Source organism: Scyliorhinus canicula, chromosome 5, assembly GCF_902713615.1.
Source record: "Scyliorhinus canicula chromosome 5, sScyCan1.1, whole genome shotgun sequence".
Lineage (NCBI taxonomy): Eukaryota > Metazoa > Chordata > Chondrichthyes > Carcharhiniformes > Scyliorhinidae > Scyliorhinus > Scyliorhinus canicula.
The window spans coordinates 202,003,104-202,020,315 of record NC_052150.1 but is presented as its reverse complement, the minus strand read 5'-3'; the positions used below and the strand labels follow the sequence as shown (position 1 = coordinate 202,020,315).

Below are 17,212 nucleotides of genomic sequence, written 5' to 3'. Positions count from 1 at the left end.
ATGAAGGATTCATCTCAAAGCATGGCTCACTCATTGTAAATCAAATAGGAACAAGAGTAGGCCAATCAGTCCCTTGAGCCTGTCCTGTCATTCAATGATATCATGGCTGATCTGTGGCCGAACTCCATATACCTGCATTTGGCCCATATCCCTTAATATCTTTGTTTAACAAAAGAACTATCTGTATCGGATTTAAATTTAACATTAGTTCGACATTCAGTTGCTGTTTGTGTGAGAGAGTTCCGAACCTCTACCACCCTTCGAGTGAAGAAATGCTTTCTAACATCTCTCCTGACGGTCTAGCCCTAATTTCTAGACACTGTCCCCTAGTTTTAGAATCTCCAACCTGTGGAAATAGTACCCTGTCTTTCCCTGTTAATATCTTGAATACTTTGATCAAATCATCCTTTAATCTTCTAAATTCAAGCAAAACAGGCCTTATTTATGTAATCTCTCCTCGTAATTTAACCCCCGTAATCCAGGTATCATAATCCAGGTACAGGTGTTGGCAGTGGTCGGACAGGGTGGTGTCAGAGCCACAGGAAGAGCAGAAACTGATTGGAGACAGTGGAATACTTGAAAGGGAGGATTTGCAGTCAGGAAACTTAAGTAAACCACATCCGGATCGGACCGAGTTCCTCATTTATTGTAAACTGAATATCGCTGAATTTTTAACATGGAAGAAAAAAGCAACATTCACAGTGAGGAGAAACCCTGGAAATGGGGAGATTGTGAGGCGGGATTCAGATCCCCATCTGAGCCAGAATCTCATTGACGCAGTCACACTGGGGAGAGGCCGTGCATCTACCCACAGTGTGGGAAGGGATTCACGCAATCCTCCCAGCTGCTGAGACACCAGCGAGTTCATAGTGGGGAGGAACCATTCATCTGTCCCGAGTGTGGGAAAGGATTCACCCAAACATCAGGTCTGCTGACGCACCAACGAGTTCACAATGGGGAAAGGTCGTTCACTTGCTCCAAGAGTGGGATGGGATTTGCTCAGTGATCCAACCTGAAGCACCAGCGAATTCACACTGAGGAGAGACCTTTTAAATGCCCAGACTGTGGGCAGTGCTATAAAAGTTCCCTGGACCTAATGTGTCATCAGCTCGTTGACACTGATGAGAGACCGTTCAAGTGCTCTCACTGCCGGACTGGGTTCAGACGATCAGAAGAACTTGCTGCACACCTACAAATTCACACTGGGGGGAGGCTGTTCATCTGTTCTGACTGTGGGAAGCTATTCACTTGGTCATCTGCACTGGTGACGCACCAGTGGGTTCACACTGAGGAGAGACCATTCACCTGCCCAGAGTGTGGGAAGGGATTTACTACCTCATCCACCCTGCGCAAGCACCAGATAGTTCACAATGACCTACAGTGATTGGATTTTGTGGTTTCCCACATCCACACAGGGCAGCATGGTAGTACAGTGGTTAGCACGGCTGCCTCACAGCTCCAGAGACCCGTGTTCAATTCTGGCCTCGGGTGCTTGTCTGTGTGGAGTTTGCACTTTCTTCCCGTGTCTGCATGACTTTCCTCTGGGTGCTCCAGTTTCCTCCCACTGTCCAAAGATGTGCAGGTTGGGTGGGTTGGCCATGCTAAGTTGCCCTTTAGTGCCCAGAAGGTTAGGTGGTGTTACAAGGATAGGGTGGAGGTATAGGCTTAAGTAGGGTGCTTTTTCTAAGTGCCGGTGCAGACCCGATGGGCCGATTGGCCTCCTGCATTGTAAATTCGATAATTTTAGTAAACCTACGTTGCATCCAAGGCCAAAATATCCTTCCTAAGCTGTAGTGCCCAGAACTGTTGTTCACAGTACTCCTAAGTGGGGTCTAACAAGGTGTTAGACAAGCTACAGCATAACATCTATGTCTTTATTCTCCAAGCCTCTAGATATAAAGGCTAGCATTCCATTAGCCTTTTTGATTATTTTCTACACATGTTCGTGGCATTTTAAGGATCTATTCATCTGAACCCCCAAGTCTCTTTTGACATCCACTATACCAAACCTCTTTCTATTTAGAAAGTACCCTGCTCTATCCTTTTTTCATCCAAAATTGAGAACCTCATGCTTGCCTACATCTGCCACAATTTGCCCATTCACCTAAAGAACAAAGAAAATTACAGCACAGGAACAGGCCCTTCGGCCCTCCCAGCCTGCGCCGATCCAGATCCTTTATCTAAACCTGACTCCTATTTTCCAAGGTCTATTTCCCTCTGTTCCCGCCCGTTCATATACCTGTCTAGATGCCTCTTAAATGATGCTATCGTACCCGCCTCTACCACCTCTGCTGGTAAAGCGTTCCAGGCACCCACCACCCTCTGCGTAAAAAGCTTTCCACGCACATCTCCTTTAAACTTTCCCCCTCTCATCTTGAAATCGTGACCCCTTGTAACTGACACCCCCACTCTTGGGAAAAGCTTGTTGCTATCCACCCTGTCCATACCTCTCATAATTTTGTAGACCTCAATCAGGTCCCCCCTCAACCTCCGTCTTTCCAACAAAAACAACCCTAATCTACTCAACCTTTCTTCATAGCTAGCACCCTCCATACCAGGCAACATCCTGGTGAACCTCCTCTGCACCCTCTCCAAAGCATCCACATCCTTCTGGTAATGTGGCGACCAGAACTGCACGCAGTATTCCAAATGTGGCCGAACCAAAGTCGTATACAACTGTAACATGACCTGCCAACTCTTGTACTCAATACCCCATCCGATGAAGGCAAGCATGCTGTATGCCTTCTTGACCACTCTATCAACCTACGTTGCCACCTTCAGGGTACAATGGACCTGAACTCCCAGATCTCTCTGTACATCAATTTTCCCCAAGACCCTTTCATTGACCATATAGACCGCTCTTGAATTTGATCTTCCAAAATGCATCATCTTGCATTTGCCTGGATTGAACTCCATCTGCCATTTCTCTGCCCAACTCTCCAATCTATCTATATTTTGCTGTATTCTCTGACAGTCCGCCTCGGTATCTGCAACTCCACCAATCTTAGTATCATCTGCAAACTTGCTCATCAGACCACTTATACCTTCGTCCAGATCATTTATGTACATCACAAACAACAGTGGTCCGAGCACGGATCCCTGTGGAACACCACTAGTCACCTTTCTCCATTTTGAGACACTCCCTTCCACCACTACTCTGTCTCCTGTTGCCCAGCCAGTTCTTTATCCATCTAGCTAGTACACCCTGAACCCCAGATGACTTCACTTTTTCCGTCAACCTGCCATGGGAAACTTTATCAAATGCTTTACTGAAGTTCATGTATATGACATCTACAGCCCTTCCCTCATCAATTAACTTTGTCACTTCCTCAAAGAATTCTATTAGGTTTGTAAGACATGACCTTCCCTGCACAAAACTATGCTGCCTTTCACTGAAAAGTCTATTTTCTTCCAAATATGAATAGATCCTATCCCTCAGTATCTTCTCCAACAGTTTGCCTACCACTGACGTCAAACTCACAGGTCTATAATTCCCTGGATTATCCCTGCTACCCATCTTAAACAATGGGACAACATTAGCAATTCTCCAGTCCTCCGGGACCTCACCCGTGCTCAAGGATGCTGCAAAGATATCTGTTAAGGCCCCAGCTATTTCAACCCTCGTTTCCCTCAGTAACCTGGGATAGATCCCATCCGGTCCTGGGGACTTGTCTATCATTATCTGCTTGCAATTTTATGCTATCATCTAGACTGTCTACAATGCCACCTAACCATGTATCATAGGCAAATTTGACTTTCCATCCCAGCATCCAAGTTGTTAATGAATGATGTGAATAATTGAGGCCCAAACACAGATTCCTGTAGTATACCACTAGTCACCTCCTGCCAATTAGAGCATTTACCCATTATCCCCACTCTGTCGCCGGCCACTCAACCAATTTCCTAACCATGTCAATAATTTGCTCTCAACTCCATGGGCTTCCACCTTAGTTATCAGTCTCTTACGTGGGAATATAATTCCTACAGTGCAGAAGGAGTCAATTTGGCCCATCTTTTAGTAATGAAAGGAACTTTATAGCGGATACATCCCAATATGTTATTCTACTATTAAGGTGGAGCTGTGCTTAATGGTTTGTTTCTTTAAACAAGGATTCATTGATTTGAGCAAAGACAGCCTGAGGTTACCTATATTTCAAAGGGTAAGAATTTAGTGCAAAAATAATGCTGGTGCTAATGGCAATCATTGTATTAATTACAAACTGGAGAGCAACTTCAGGCAAGCACAGTTAAACATGAAAATCTGGATTTTCTGTCGGAGATGTGATGTTCCTCTGTGACCTCTGTGAAAATGGCAGCTTGCTGCCTGTCCTTAATTATCATAATGATAATCTTTATTCGTGTCACAAGTAGGCTTACATTAACGCTGCAATGAAGTTGTTGTGAAAATCTCCAAGTTGTCACTCTCCAGCGCCTGTTTGGGGACACCGAGGGAGAATTCAGAATGTCCAATTCAACTAACAAGCACGTCTTTTGGGACTTGTGGGAGGAAACTGGGGCACCAAGAGGAAACCCACGCAGACACGGGGAGAACGCACAGATTCCACACAGACAGTAACCCAAGCCGGGATTCGAACCCAGGTCCCTGGCACTGTGAAACAACAATGCTAACCACTGTGATAGTGACATTATTGGGTGCTTCCTTGGTGGATATGGAGTTAATGCACAGAATGTTAGTTCATTAAAAAAAAATTCAGAAGACCAAATTAATTTTTTCCAATTAAGGGGCAATTTAGCGTGGCCAATCCACCCACGCAGACACGGGGATAATGTGCAAACTCTACATGGGCAGTGACCTGGGGCCAGGATCGAACATGGGTCCCCAGTGCCGTGAGGCAGCATGGCTAACCACTGTGCCACCGTGCTGCCCTTAGTTAATTCTTTTTAATTGTCCGATAAACTCTAATTGCAGTAAACAACCTCTGTTGCTGAAAATCAACTTTTGCCAATCTGAAGTCTCATTCTTTCAAATTCCAATTGCTGGAGCTTTAAAAGAAAGAATGTAAATTACATTTTCTTTTACTTTTTAAAAAAATGTCAATTTCCACACTTGTAATGCATTCTATCCACCTATTTTGCTTTTTGTTCTTTAAAGTAAATTAATTACTCGAACTTACACTTCTGGCTCAGATCTACACTGTTCATTCTTCAATGTTGATTCCTTGAGGAGACCAGTTGCTTGTCCTGTCCCACAGGTTCCAGATAGCCTATGAAGAATACCGCAATAGGTGGTAAAGTAAGTTGTAAAGAAGAATTGAGTCTGCAAAGGGGCATGATACGTTGCTTGGACAAAAAAATGATGGTGTATAATGTGGAAAAATACAAACTTGTTCACTTAGGCAGTAAGAATAGGAAAGTAGCATATTATTTGAATGCAGCGAGATTGCAGAACTCTTGAGGTACAGAGGAATCTCAATGTCAACCTCAGCGTCAGCAAAACAATGGTGCTGGTCATTGACTTCAGGAAACAAAGTATCGTACTCACTCCTGTCTGCATCAGTGAGGCCGAGGTGGAGATGGTTGACAGCTTCAAATTCCTAGGTGTGCACATCCCTGGGGCTGGTTTAACACAGGGCTAAAGAGCTGGCTTTTAAAGCAGACCAAGGCAGACCAGCAGCACGGCTCAATTCCTGTACCAGCCTCCCCGAACAGGCGCCGGAATGTGGCGACTTGCGGCTTTTCCCAGTAACTTCATTTGAAGCCTACTTGTGGCAATAAGCAATTTTCATTTCATTTCATTTCATCACCATCAATCTGTCCTGGTCCACCCACGTCAAAGCTACAACCAAGAAAGCACAACATCACCTATACTTCCTCAGGAAAATAAGAAAATTTGGCATATCCACATTGACTCTTACCAACTTTTACAGGTGCACCATAGAAAGCATCCTATCTGGCTGCATCGCATCCGGGTATGGCAACTGCTTGGCCCAAGACCGTAAGAAAATACAGTCCATCACGCAAACATACCATCCATTGACTCTGTCTGCACCTCCCGCTGCCTTGGGAAAGCTGGCAGCATAATAAAACACCCCTCCCACCCGGGTTATACTCTCTTCCAACCTCTTCCATCGGGCAGAAGGTGCAAAAGTCTGAGAACATGCACGAACAGGTTCAAAAACAGCTTCTTTCCAGAAGCTACCCGACTCCTGAATGACCCTCTTTGTACTGATCTGATCTCTTTACACATCTTCTCTGCTGAGTTGTACTACACTCCATATGCTTCACCCGCTGCCTGTGTCTATGTATTTATATTGTGTGTTTATGTATGTTTTTTTATGTATGGAACGATCTGTCTGCGCTGTACGCAGAACAATACTTTTCATGGTTCCTCAGTACACGTGACAATAAATCAAATCAATAGGTTAGTATGTTGGTGCATCAAGTTATTAGGAAGGCAAATGGAATATTGTAGGTGATTGCAAGGGAAAGAAGGTTTATCTTATGACTATGTTTGAACGGGTTGGGTCTTTATCCGTTGGAGTTTAGAATGTTGAGAGGTGATCAATCTTATTGAATATTAAAGATCCTGAGATGAATTGACAAGGTGGAAACTGAATGGATGTACCTCAAGAGTCTACTGCCAAAATTCTACCAGCACATCTCCTGTCCCACCAGGGGCGACAACACTCTTGACCACTGCTACTCAAACATCAAGGGCGCCTACCGTTCCATCCCCCGACCGCACTTTGGGAAATCAGACCATAAGACGATGCCACTTCTCCCGGCATACAAGCTGACACTCAAGTGGGAGAATCCAGCTAAGAAGATCGTGCAGTGCTGGTCTGAGGAAACAGAAGAGCTCCTACATGACTGCTTAGAGACAGTGGACTGGTCCATATTTAAGAACTCAGTGACCAACTTAAATGAGCATGCCACCACCGTCACAGACTTCATCAGAAAATGTGTGGACGACTGCGTGCCAAAGAAAGTAGTACATAGTTCCCCATCCGGAAATCGCGAGATTGACTCCCTACTGAAGGACAGGTCTGAGGCGTTCAAGTCAGACGACCCTGACCTATACAAGAAATCCAGGTGTGACCTCTGAAAGCCATCCGAGTTGCCAAGAGAGAATATCAAACCAAGCAAGAGTCACAGACAGACTCTCGGAGGTTGTGGCAAGGACTAAACAACATAACGGGCTACAAAGCGAAGCCGAGCAGTATCTCCGGCAGCAGCGCACCCCTCCCCGATGAACTCAATGCATTCCATGCTCGGTTCGAGCAGGAAACTAACAATCTGCTGTTGAGTGCCCCAGCAGACCACAACTCACCCATACCCACCATCACAGCTTCCGAAGTCAGATCAGCCTTCCTGAAAGTGAACCCACGGAAGGTGACGGGCCCGGACGGGACCCCTGGTCGTGCACTCAGAGCCTGCACGGCCCAGCTGGCAGAGGTATTCGCAGATACCTTTAACCTGTCCCTACTCCACTCCGAGGTCCCCACCTGCTTCAAGAAGACCACCATCATACCAATGCCAAAGAAGAACCAGACAACTTGCCTCAATGACTACCGTCCGCTGGCCCTGAAGTGCACCTCCATACTCCCAGAACGTCTTGATCCACTGCAATTCGCATTCCGCCGCAACCGTTCCAAAGCAGACGCCATTTCCCTAGCCCTACACTCATCCCTAGAGCATCTCGAAAACAAGGACTCCTACATCAGACTCCTATTTATTGACTACAGCTCCGCCTTCAACACCATAATCCCAGCCAAGCTCATATCAAAGCTCCAAAACCTAGGACTTGACTCCTCACTGTGCAACTGGAGCCTCGACTTTCTGACCCACAGACCACAATCAGTAAGAATAAACAACAACTCCTCCACAATACTGGGGCCCCGCAAGCCTGTGTACGTAGCCCCCTATTCTACTCCCTGTACACACACGACTGCCTGGCAAAATTTGGTTCCAACTCCATTTACAAGTTTGCTGACGATATGACCATAGTGGGCCGGAACTCGAATAATGACGAGTCAGAATACAGGAGGGAGATAGAGAACCTAGTGGAGTAATTGAGCGACAACAATCTCTCCCTCAATGCCAGCAAAACTAAAGAGCTGGTCATTGACTTCAGGAAGCAAAGTACTATACACACCCCTGTCAGCATCAACGGGGCTGAGGTGGAGATGGTTAGCAGTTTCAAATTCCTTGGGGTACACATCACCCAAAATCTGTCCTGGGCCACCCACGTCAATGCTACCACCAAGAAAACACAACAGTACCTATACTTCCTCAGGAAACTAAGAAAATTCAGCATGTCCACATTAACTCGTCAATGCTACCACCAAGAAAGCACAACAGTACCTATACTTCCTCCGGAAACTAAGGAAATTCAGCATGTCCACATTAACTCTGAACAAGTTTTACAGATAGAAAGCATCCTCTCTGGCTGTATCACAGCCTGGTATGGCAACTGCTCGGCCCAGGACCGCAAGAATCTTCAGAGAGTCGTGAACACCACCCAATCCATCACACGAACCTGCCTCCCATCCATTGACTCAAAAACAGCTTCTTCCCCGCTGTTACCAGACTCCTAAACGACCCTCTTATGGATTGACCTCATTAACACTACACACCTGTATGCTACAACCGATGCTGGTGTTATGTAGTTACATTGTGTACCTTGTGTTGCCCTATTATGTATTTTCTTTTATATCCTTTTCTTTTCATGTACTTAATGATCTGTTGAGCTGTTCGCAGAAAAATACTTTTCACTGTACCTCGGTACACATGACAAAGTTTTTCCAATCCAATCCAGGATCCTTCCTCTTGTAGGAGAGATATGTACTTGGGAACATGGTTAAAAATAAGGGATTTCTCATTTTAGGATGTAGATGAGAAGAACATTTTTCTCTTGGAGGATCGTGAGTCTTTGGAGCTCACTTCCCAGAGAGTGGTGAAAGCAGGTTCAGTGAATATTGTTGAGGCAGAAATAGATTCTTTACGAACAAGAGAGTCAAAGGTTAGGTGGAATGTGGAGTTGAGGGCATTAATAGGTCAGCCATGATCTTCTTGGATGGCAGAGCAGGCTCTAGGGGCCAAATGACCTATTCCTGCTCCTCATTTGTATGTTTCAATCTTTCATTAACAACAACTTCCAGTGCCATAGAAATTAAATGGACAGGGCAAGTTTAAGGACTGTTCCTTTGCTAGCGACAGTAAATTCTGCTAATTTGTTTTTGATAAAGGAACTCCGATTAGAATTTACCGTAAACAGTTTCAGATTTCAACCCTACACTTTCTGATTGTTTAGCATTTGTAACAGAGTGCACATCTCTAACAGAGTGTAATGTGCTGATGTATTGATGTATTTTTTCACGCATCATGTGTCTTCAGCTGCGTTTGTGTGTGAGTTATACATTTGCACCTATTCCCCTGCCTATTCCGTCTACCCTAACTTCTTTTTAATTTATTCATCTGCTACACATTTAGTAGTTAATACTTCCTCAACTCCCACTGCTCGTTCTGCTTTGGTATTCAGTGACCTGGATTTTAAAAAACTGATCGGTTGCCTCCAAAAAGTTGAACCTCAGTACAGATCCCCTCAAGGCGAACTTAATTTTTTCCATACCCAGAAAACTTGACATGTCCGAAAGCCATAGTTCGGTCTTCTGGGGTTTATAGTCCCTCCATGGCAGCAGTATTCGCCACCGGGCTATTAGGGAAGCAAAGGACAGAACATCGGCCTCTTTCTCCCCCTGGACTCCCGGGTCTTCCGAAACCCCGAAAATTGCAACCCCAGGACTCATCACCACCCTTGTTTTTAGCACCCGGGACATGATCCCTGCAAATCCCTCCCAGTACCCCCTAAGCTTAGGACATGCCCAAAACATGTGAACGTGGTTCGCTGGTCCTTCCGCGCATCTAGCGCACTTATCCTCTACCCCAAAGAATTTGCTCATTCGAGTTACCGTCATGTGGGCCCGGTGAACGACCTTAAATTGAATCAGGCCGAGCCTGGCACATGTTGCGGTTGAGTTTACCCTACTCAAGGCTTCTGCCCATAGCCCATCCTCCATCTCTCCGCCAAGCTCCTCCTCCCATTCGAGTTTCAGTTCCTCCGTCTGGGACTTTTCCCCCTTCATGAACACCTTGTAAATATCCAAGACTCTACCCTCTCCTCCAGAGACTATTCTGTCTTGGATCCCTGTTGGCAGGAGGCGTGGGAAGAATGGGACCTGTCTGCGGACAAGTCCCACATCTGTAAGTACCTAAAGTCATTTCTCCTTACCAGCCCAAATTTCTCCTCCAAGCCCCTCAAACTCGCAAAGCTCCCCTCCAGGAACATATTGCCCACCCTCCTCTCCCTCTTCATTTGTTCTACCACTCTAGTCAAATTTAACTTGTGCAACCGGCCCCAGTCTTGTGCCCCCTGTATCCCCAAGTACCGGAAACTTTCCTCAACCAGCCTAAATGGCAGCTCCTTCAGTCTATTCTGGCCCCTTGCCTGCACCACAAACATCTCACTTTTGGCCATATTTAATTTGTACCCTGAAAACCGGCCGAACGTCCTCAATGTTTCCAGTATATTATCCATCCCGGCCAGTGGGTCCGACACGTACAGGAGCGGGTCGCCCGCATAGAGAGAGACCCTATGTTCCACCCCCCCCCCCCCCACCCCCCAGTCATTACCTTCCACCCCTTTGCAGCTCTCAACGCAATCGCCAACGGCTCTATGGCCAGCGCGAACAGCAACGGGGAGAGTGGGCATCCCTTTCTGGTCCCGTGACATAGTCTGAAATAATCTGACATTATCCTGTTCATCCTAATGCCAACTTTTGGGGCCTGGTACAATAGTCCGACCCAATTAACCAGTCCCTCCCCGAACCCAAATCGTCCAAGCACCTCCCACAAATAGCCCAACTCCACCCGGTCGAAGGCCTTCTCAGCGTCCATTGCCACCACTACCTCCACCTCCTTGCCTGTCGGGGGCATCACGATCATATTAAGCAATCTTCTCAAGTTAGCTGTCAGCTGCCTGCCTTTCACAAACCCTGTCTGATCATCCCCAATCACCTCCGGTACACAGTCCTCAATTCTAATCACCAGGACCTTTGCCAGGAGCTTGGCATCCACATTGATCGGGGAGATTGGCCTATATGACCCGTAGGATTCCGGGTCCTTGTCGTGCTTCAATATCAGCAAGATGGTGGATGCGACATCGTTGGTGGCAGGGTCCCTCTGTCCCTTGCCTCATTAAAAACCCTCGTCAAGACCGGTCCCACTATCTCCGAGAATTTATTGTAAAACTCTACTGGGTACCCATCCGGCCCCGGGGCTTTCCCCGACTGCATGGCCTTTAGGCCCCCCAACACCACCTCCGCTCTAATCGGGGCCCCCAGCCTGTCCACTAGTCCCCCGCCTACTTTTGGGAAGGTTAGTCCGTCCAGGAACCTTTTCATCTCCTCCGGCTCTTCCGGGTGTTCTGAAGTGTACAGCTTACTATAGAAGGCCTGAAATACCTTATTCAGTCCTGCCGGGTCCTCCACTCTGCTCCCCTCCCCATCAATCACTCTACTTATTTCCCTGGCCGCCTCCCTCTTCCTGAGTTGCTGCGCTAGTAATCTGCTGGCCTTCTCCCCATGCTCATACACCACTCCCCTCGCCTTCCTAAGTTGTTCCACGGCCCTACTCGTGGATAGCACCTTAAGTTCCGCCTGTAATCTCCGTCTCTCCCTGAGTAGGTCCCCCGCATGCTCTTCATCTATCCGGTAAATTTCCCTGACCAATCTGTCCATTTCTGCTCTGTCTGCCCTGACCCTGTGAACCCAAATTGAGATCAGCTCTCCCCTCACTACTGCCTTCAACGCCTCCCACAGGGTCGCTGCTGAAACCTCCCCCGTATCGTTCACCTGCAAGTAATTTTGCATACACTTCCGAAGTCTCTCACATATCCTTTTCTCCGACAACAATCCTACGTCTAACCTCCATTGTGGGCGTTGGTAATTCGTTCCCCCCGACCTGCAGGTCCACCCAGTGCGGGGCATGGTCCAAGATGGTGATTGCCGAATATTCCGTATTCTTTACCTCCCCTACACAGTCACTGCTCAAGATAAAAAAATCAATCCTAGAATATACTTTATGAACATTTGAGTAAAACGAGTAGCCCCTTCCCGACGGCTGTCTGGCTTTCCATGGGTCCACTGCCCCCATTTGCGCCATGAACCCTTTCAGCTCCCTTGCCATTGCTGGGAGTCTACCCGTTCTGGGACATGACCGGTCCAGCCCCGGGTCAAAGACCGTATTAAAGTGTCCCCCCCCCATTATCAACCTAGGTCTGGGATCTTCCCCAGCACTTTTGATAAAGTCAACATCGACCCAGTTCGGAGCATATATGTTCACCAGCACCACTCCTCTCCCCTCCAGTTTGCCCCTTACCAACAGGAATCTGCCCCCCCTGTCTGCGACTACGCCTTCCGCCTCAAATTAAACCCGCTTATTGATCATAATTGCTACCCACTGGGCTTAGAATCCAAGTCCGAGTGGAAGACCTAGCGAATCCAGCCCTTCCTTAGCCTAGTCTGGTCAGGCACTTTCAGATGTGTCTCCTGCAACATAATTACGTCCGCCTTCAGAGCCCGCAAATGCGCGAACACACGTGCCCTTTTAACTGGCCCACTTAGTCCCCTGACATTCCAGGTGATCAGCCTGGTTGGGAGCACAACACCCCCCCCCCCCCCCCCCACGCCGGTCAACCATAACCTATCTTGGGCCTGCCCCCGGCCCATGCGCCGCGCCATTCTTGGCTCGCCTCTTGGCCGCCTCCACCCCCGACCTCCTTTCCATTACCTACTTCAGATCCCCCCCACACGTCAGCAGAATAACCCACCCCCCCAAGCAACATCCCCCGATAACCCCACCCCTGCCATTCACTTTCTGTATCCCCCCCCCCCAACCTGACTCCCTTGACTAGCCAATACTCATTGCTCCGGCGCCCATTGGTCTCACTCCCATTGTTTCCCCGACCTCATCTCCCCACTCCCCAGCACACCATCCCCCACTCCAACCCACTGGAGCAATCTCACTAAGATGGGAAAGATCAAACAAGATGTAAACATCAAACAGCACCGCGAGGCTGCTCCAGGTACAATCCAGTCGTGTACACAGAAAAGTGTTAACCCACGGCCCTTTCTGAGCGTTAATGAAATAACACCGCAATAACCCAGTACCCGTACATCACCCAGCCGAAACAAACATAAAAACCATAGACATAAATGAACCGAAAGCCCCCAACCAACATCTTTAATCCCCATTTCTGACCGGCCACCCTTTTGTTACAATACAGGCTCCAGCAAAAGGTACCCACCACAGCAGAAAGAAAAAAAAAGCGAGAAAAAGCAACAAAAACAGAACAAAGACTATACGAGAGGGGGGGGGGAAATCCATCGCTTCTTCGGGCTCGGAGAAGTAGTGGTGTTGGCCCTGATGCGTAACCCAAAGACGGGCCGGGAAGAGCAGACCAAACTTCATGTGCTTTTTGAACAACGCCTCCTTAACTTGTTTAAAGGCTGTTTGCCGCCTAGCCACCTCCTGGCTTAGGTCCTGGTAGATGCGAAGAACGCTGTTATTCCATGTGGTGCTCTTTGCCCACCGCAGCACCTGTTCCTTTTCCACAAACCTGTGGAACCTAATCACCATCGGGGGGGGGGGTGCGCCCTGGACGCACCTGTCTCGCCTGTACTCTGTGTGACCCCTCCAGCTCTGGCGGTCGCGGAAAGTCTTCAGCCCCCATCAGCTGCATCAACAGGTCCGCCACAAACGCTGTGGCATCAGCTCCCTCAGCCCCCTCCAGGAGACTGATGATCCTCAGATTTTGTCTATGGGCTCTATTTTCCAGCTCCTCTTCTCTGTCCAGCAGTCGTCTCTGTCTCTCCTTCAACCCGTCGACCTCTAGCGCAGCAATCGTCTGCGCATCCGCCTGCTCCTCCACCACCTCTCCCAGCTCCTTAACATTTTCGTCCTGGTCATCCAGTCTCTGGTTCAGCTGATCCACTGCCTTCTGAAGTGGGTCCAAGTTATCCCGCTTCAACGACTCAAAATATTTTAAAATCACCTGCAGCATGTTTTCCAGTGCTTGCTGGATCTCCAGGTCCGAGGTCCGTAGGTCCGCCATCTTTGCTCCCGGGTCAGCTTCCACCGCACCTTGCCTTTGTCCCTTCCTCTCCCGTTTTCGCTGCTTTCTGCCCTCCCGCAGTTCCTTGCAGCTCTGCTCGCTCCTCCGCACCTCCGTGGCCATCCTTTCACCGCGCCACAGTCCCGCAAAACTGGGGAGCCAGGTCCTCAAATCCCGCCGGAGTGAGAGCCCCCGAATGTGCGGCTCACTCACTCATTGCCGCCACCGGAAGTCATTTTCAGTTATACTTAATAAATGCAGTGACCCATTTGATCGGAACAGCCATCATTTTTATCAAGAAATATTCGGCAGACGTTATTCTGTTGATTTCCCTTTATATTTTTGTCCTGCCATGAATGAAAAATTATTTACTCTGCTTTCAAAGAGAAAAATACTCGAGCGAGAAAATATTTGATAACTACATTGTGATAACTACATTTGTAGTTATTGTATATTGAGATGTTTGTGTGTCAAGATATTTAGTGAGTATATGAGTTATAAAATGCAGTAATATTTCATACATTGCTAAACTTATGTTTCATGTTTTTGTAGTAGGTTTTGTTTTTGGTTCAGATTCCCATTTTTCTAAACGTTCTTCTTAAATATGTTCAATTTTACTTTTATTTTAGACAAAAACCAAAGAAGATACCTGGAAATCAGATGAACTGCTCAAGCATATTAAAGTAATTGCTTTTATTTATAAATATAAAACTGTCATAGGCCATTCAGAATAATAGAAATTGATTGTTTATTGGCCAATTTTCCAAGATAAACTTTGATACTGTAGAGTCAATGCTTGGAATAGATTTATTTTTGGATTATTTTCCTAAAGATTAACACTGGTATATTAAATTTTCAGATGTGTATCATAGATGTGAGTCCTGAGTTGGTTTCATTGTATGCATTGATTCATTTTTGTAATGACGCTCAGGGATCCTGATGTTCCTAACAAACTTATAGCAGTTCTTTATATTCAATGAATCAGTCCAAAATTCAAATCGAGATCCTATGGTATGATCACATGGACATCCAGACAACGTGGAGTCAGTTTAGAGCGCACACACAAACCATTGTCAGGGTTCAAGTTTGTTCTGGAGAGGGGGTGGATTTGCAGTCATTTGAAGGGCAGAGTTTCTGAGAGAATGGGGAAGGTTGTTCAGTGGAATCGGAGGGCTGCGGAGGAATGGAAAATCAACTAGGATCCAGCAATGTTGTGCTAGCAGACATTCCCTGCATTCCATGTCCGTAATACATGACAATAGAACAGAAATAACTACTGTAGCATTACTGGGGCTGTGATGAGACATAACCACAGGAAATTCTAGATCCAGCACAATCTGCTCATTATTTGAAGGTGTTTAGTTTCACTTTTTAGTTGTTTAGTTTCAATTTTCTGTCAATTTTAATTTCTTACTAATAAAAAGTGCCGCATGGTTTTACACACAACGTTTTTTTCATTTTGCTTTATTTCAGGCTGCCCAAGGGGATCATGCAGATGACAGTAGTAAAAAGAGCAGAGAAAGGAAAAGACATAAGGATGAAGAATCTGTTGGTACATCTGACTCTAGGGAACGTAGGCATAGAGGAAGGGAACGAGATAAAGAAAGGGAGCAGGATAAGGAGAGGCTGAGGAACAAAGACAAGGAAAGGGATGGAGACAGACATAACGAACAAGAACATGAAAAAGTGCGGAAAAAGAAGAATGATGAAAGGGAGAGAGATAGAGAAAAAAAACAAGAAAGGGAAAGCGAGAGACATAAAAATGGGGATCGAGATAAAGAGAGGGTTCAAAAATGGGACATAGTCCAAGAACACAGCACAGATCCAAGAGTTCGTATCAAAGACAAAGAATGGGATACTTATGCAGAGAAACATACAAAGCGGGGGCATGAATCTGAGAGACACCGAGATAAAGAAAGAGACAGGAAAAAAGAAAGAGACAAACTCCAGGAAAAAGGGATAGAAAAAGATGAAAATGGTAACCAGCGACCTAAACATCGTCAGAAAAAAGATAAAGGTAAATGTGTATTTAATGTAAAAAATGAATGAAAATCAATTTCAAATTTATGGCATTACATTTTCCTTTATGAAATGAAATGAAAATCGCTTATTGTCATGAGTAGGCTTCAATGAAGTTACTGTGAAAAGCCCCTAGTTGCCACATTCCGGTGCCTGTCCGGGGAGGCTGGTACGGGAAGATACTTGTGAAGATTTGACTTTAAAGGAAAACCTTGCATGTAACTAGATAAAAGCAAATTACTGCAGAGGCTGGAATCTGAAACCAAAAGAGACAATGCTGGAAAATCTCAGCAAGTCTGGCAGCATCTGTGGGGGGAGAAAAGAGCTAGCGTTTTGAGTCCAGAAGACCCTTTGTCAAAGTACCGGTGCAGTAGTGTGGCGACTAGGGGATTTTCACAGTAACTTCATTGCAGTGTTAATGTAAGCCTACTTGTGACACTAACAAAGATTATTATTAATATTGGGAAGAGTACTGCTATTCATGGTTTCTCAATGCAAAGTTCACTGCATTTATCAGGTGTGATGAAAGAGTAGCACTTTAAAAATAATTTAAACAATCTGCTCAAGCATGACAAAATGGTGATCGAATAACTTGACCCATTGTTGGAACTTTTAAATCTCTCAGTCCTTCAAATTGGCGTTAACTGGCCCTAATCTAGAGTATATAGAATTGAGAATTGTAGCCCTGATTCATGAGGGCCCTTCTCAGTTTTGTTTGATGCAGAGTAAATCCATCGAGTTTCATTGTGTTGACCTGGCAGTAACACTGACTCTGATTTCCTGAAATGGAAAGTACTTCATTTTCCAACATTTTTTCAATATGATTGGTATAACAAGCTCAAAGAAATGTTTTCCCTGTCTCTATTCTCATTTTATGTTCCATTCACTATAAAATTCACAAAATAAAAGAAAACATGAGATCAAATTTATGATCAAATGGTAGAGTATGTTTTGTGTCACCATTGTTGCACAACCAGGACCTGGATTCAAATCCAGTTGGATAATGGTTGATTTATAACACTATTTACATTTATTTTTTAAAATAAAAATGAAAGAAAA

At 46.0% G+C, this 17,212-nt stretch overlaps 1 protein-coding gene across 5 annotated transcripts in view; it reads left to right on the top strand.

Annotated features, from left to right (window-relative positions):
- The window catches only part of dync2i1 (dynein 2 intermediate chain 1), a 143,133-nt gene that overhangs the window by 15,848 nt on the left and 110,073 nt on the right, over positions 1–17,212 (top strand). For all 5 annotated transcript variants that reach the window (XM_038798357.1, XM_038798356.1, XM_038798355.1 and 2 more), the window contains exons 2-3: positions 14,764–14,817; positions 15,608–16,151. In XM_038798357.1, coding sequence (XP_038654285.1) covers positions 14,764–14,817; positions 15,608–16,151 — 598 coding nt within the window. The remainder of the gene's footprint in view (positions 1–14,763; positions 14,818–15,607; positions 16,152–17,212) is intronic.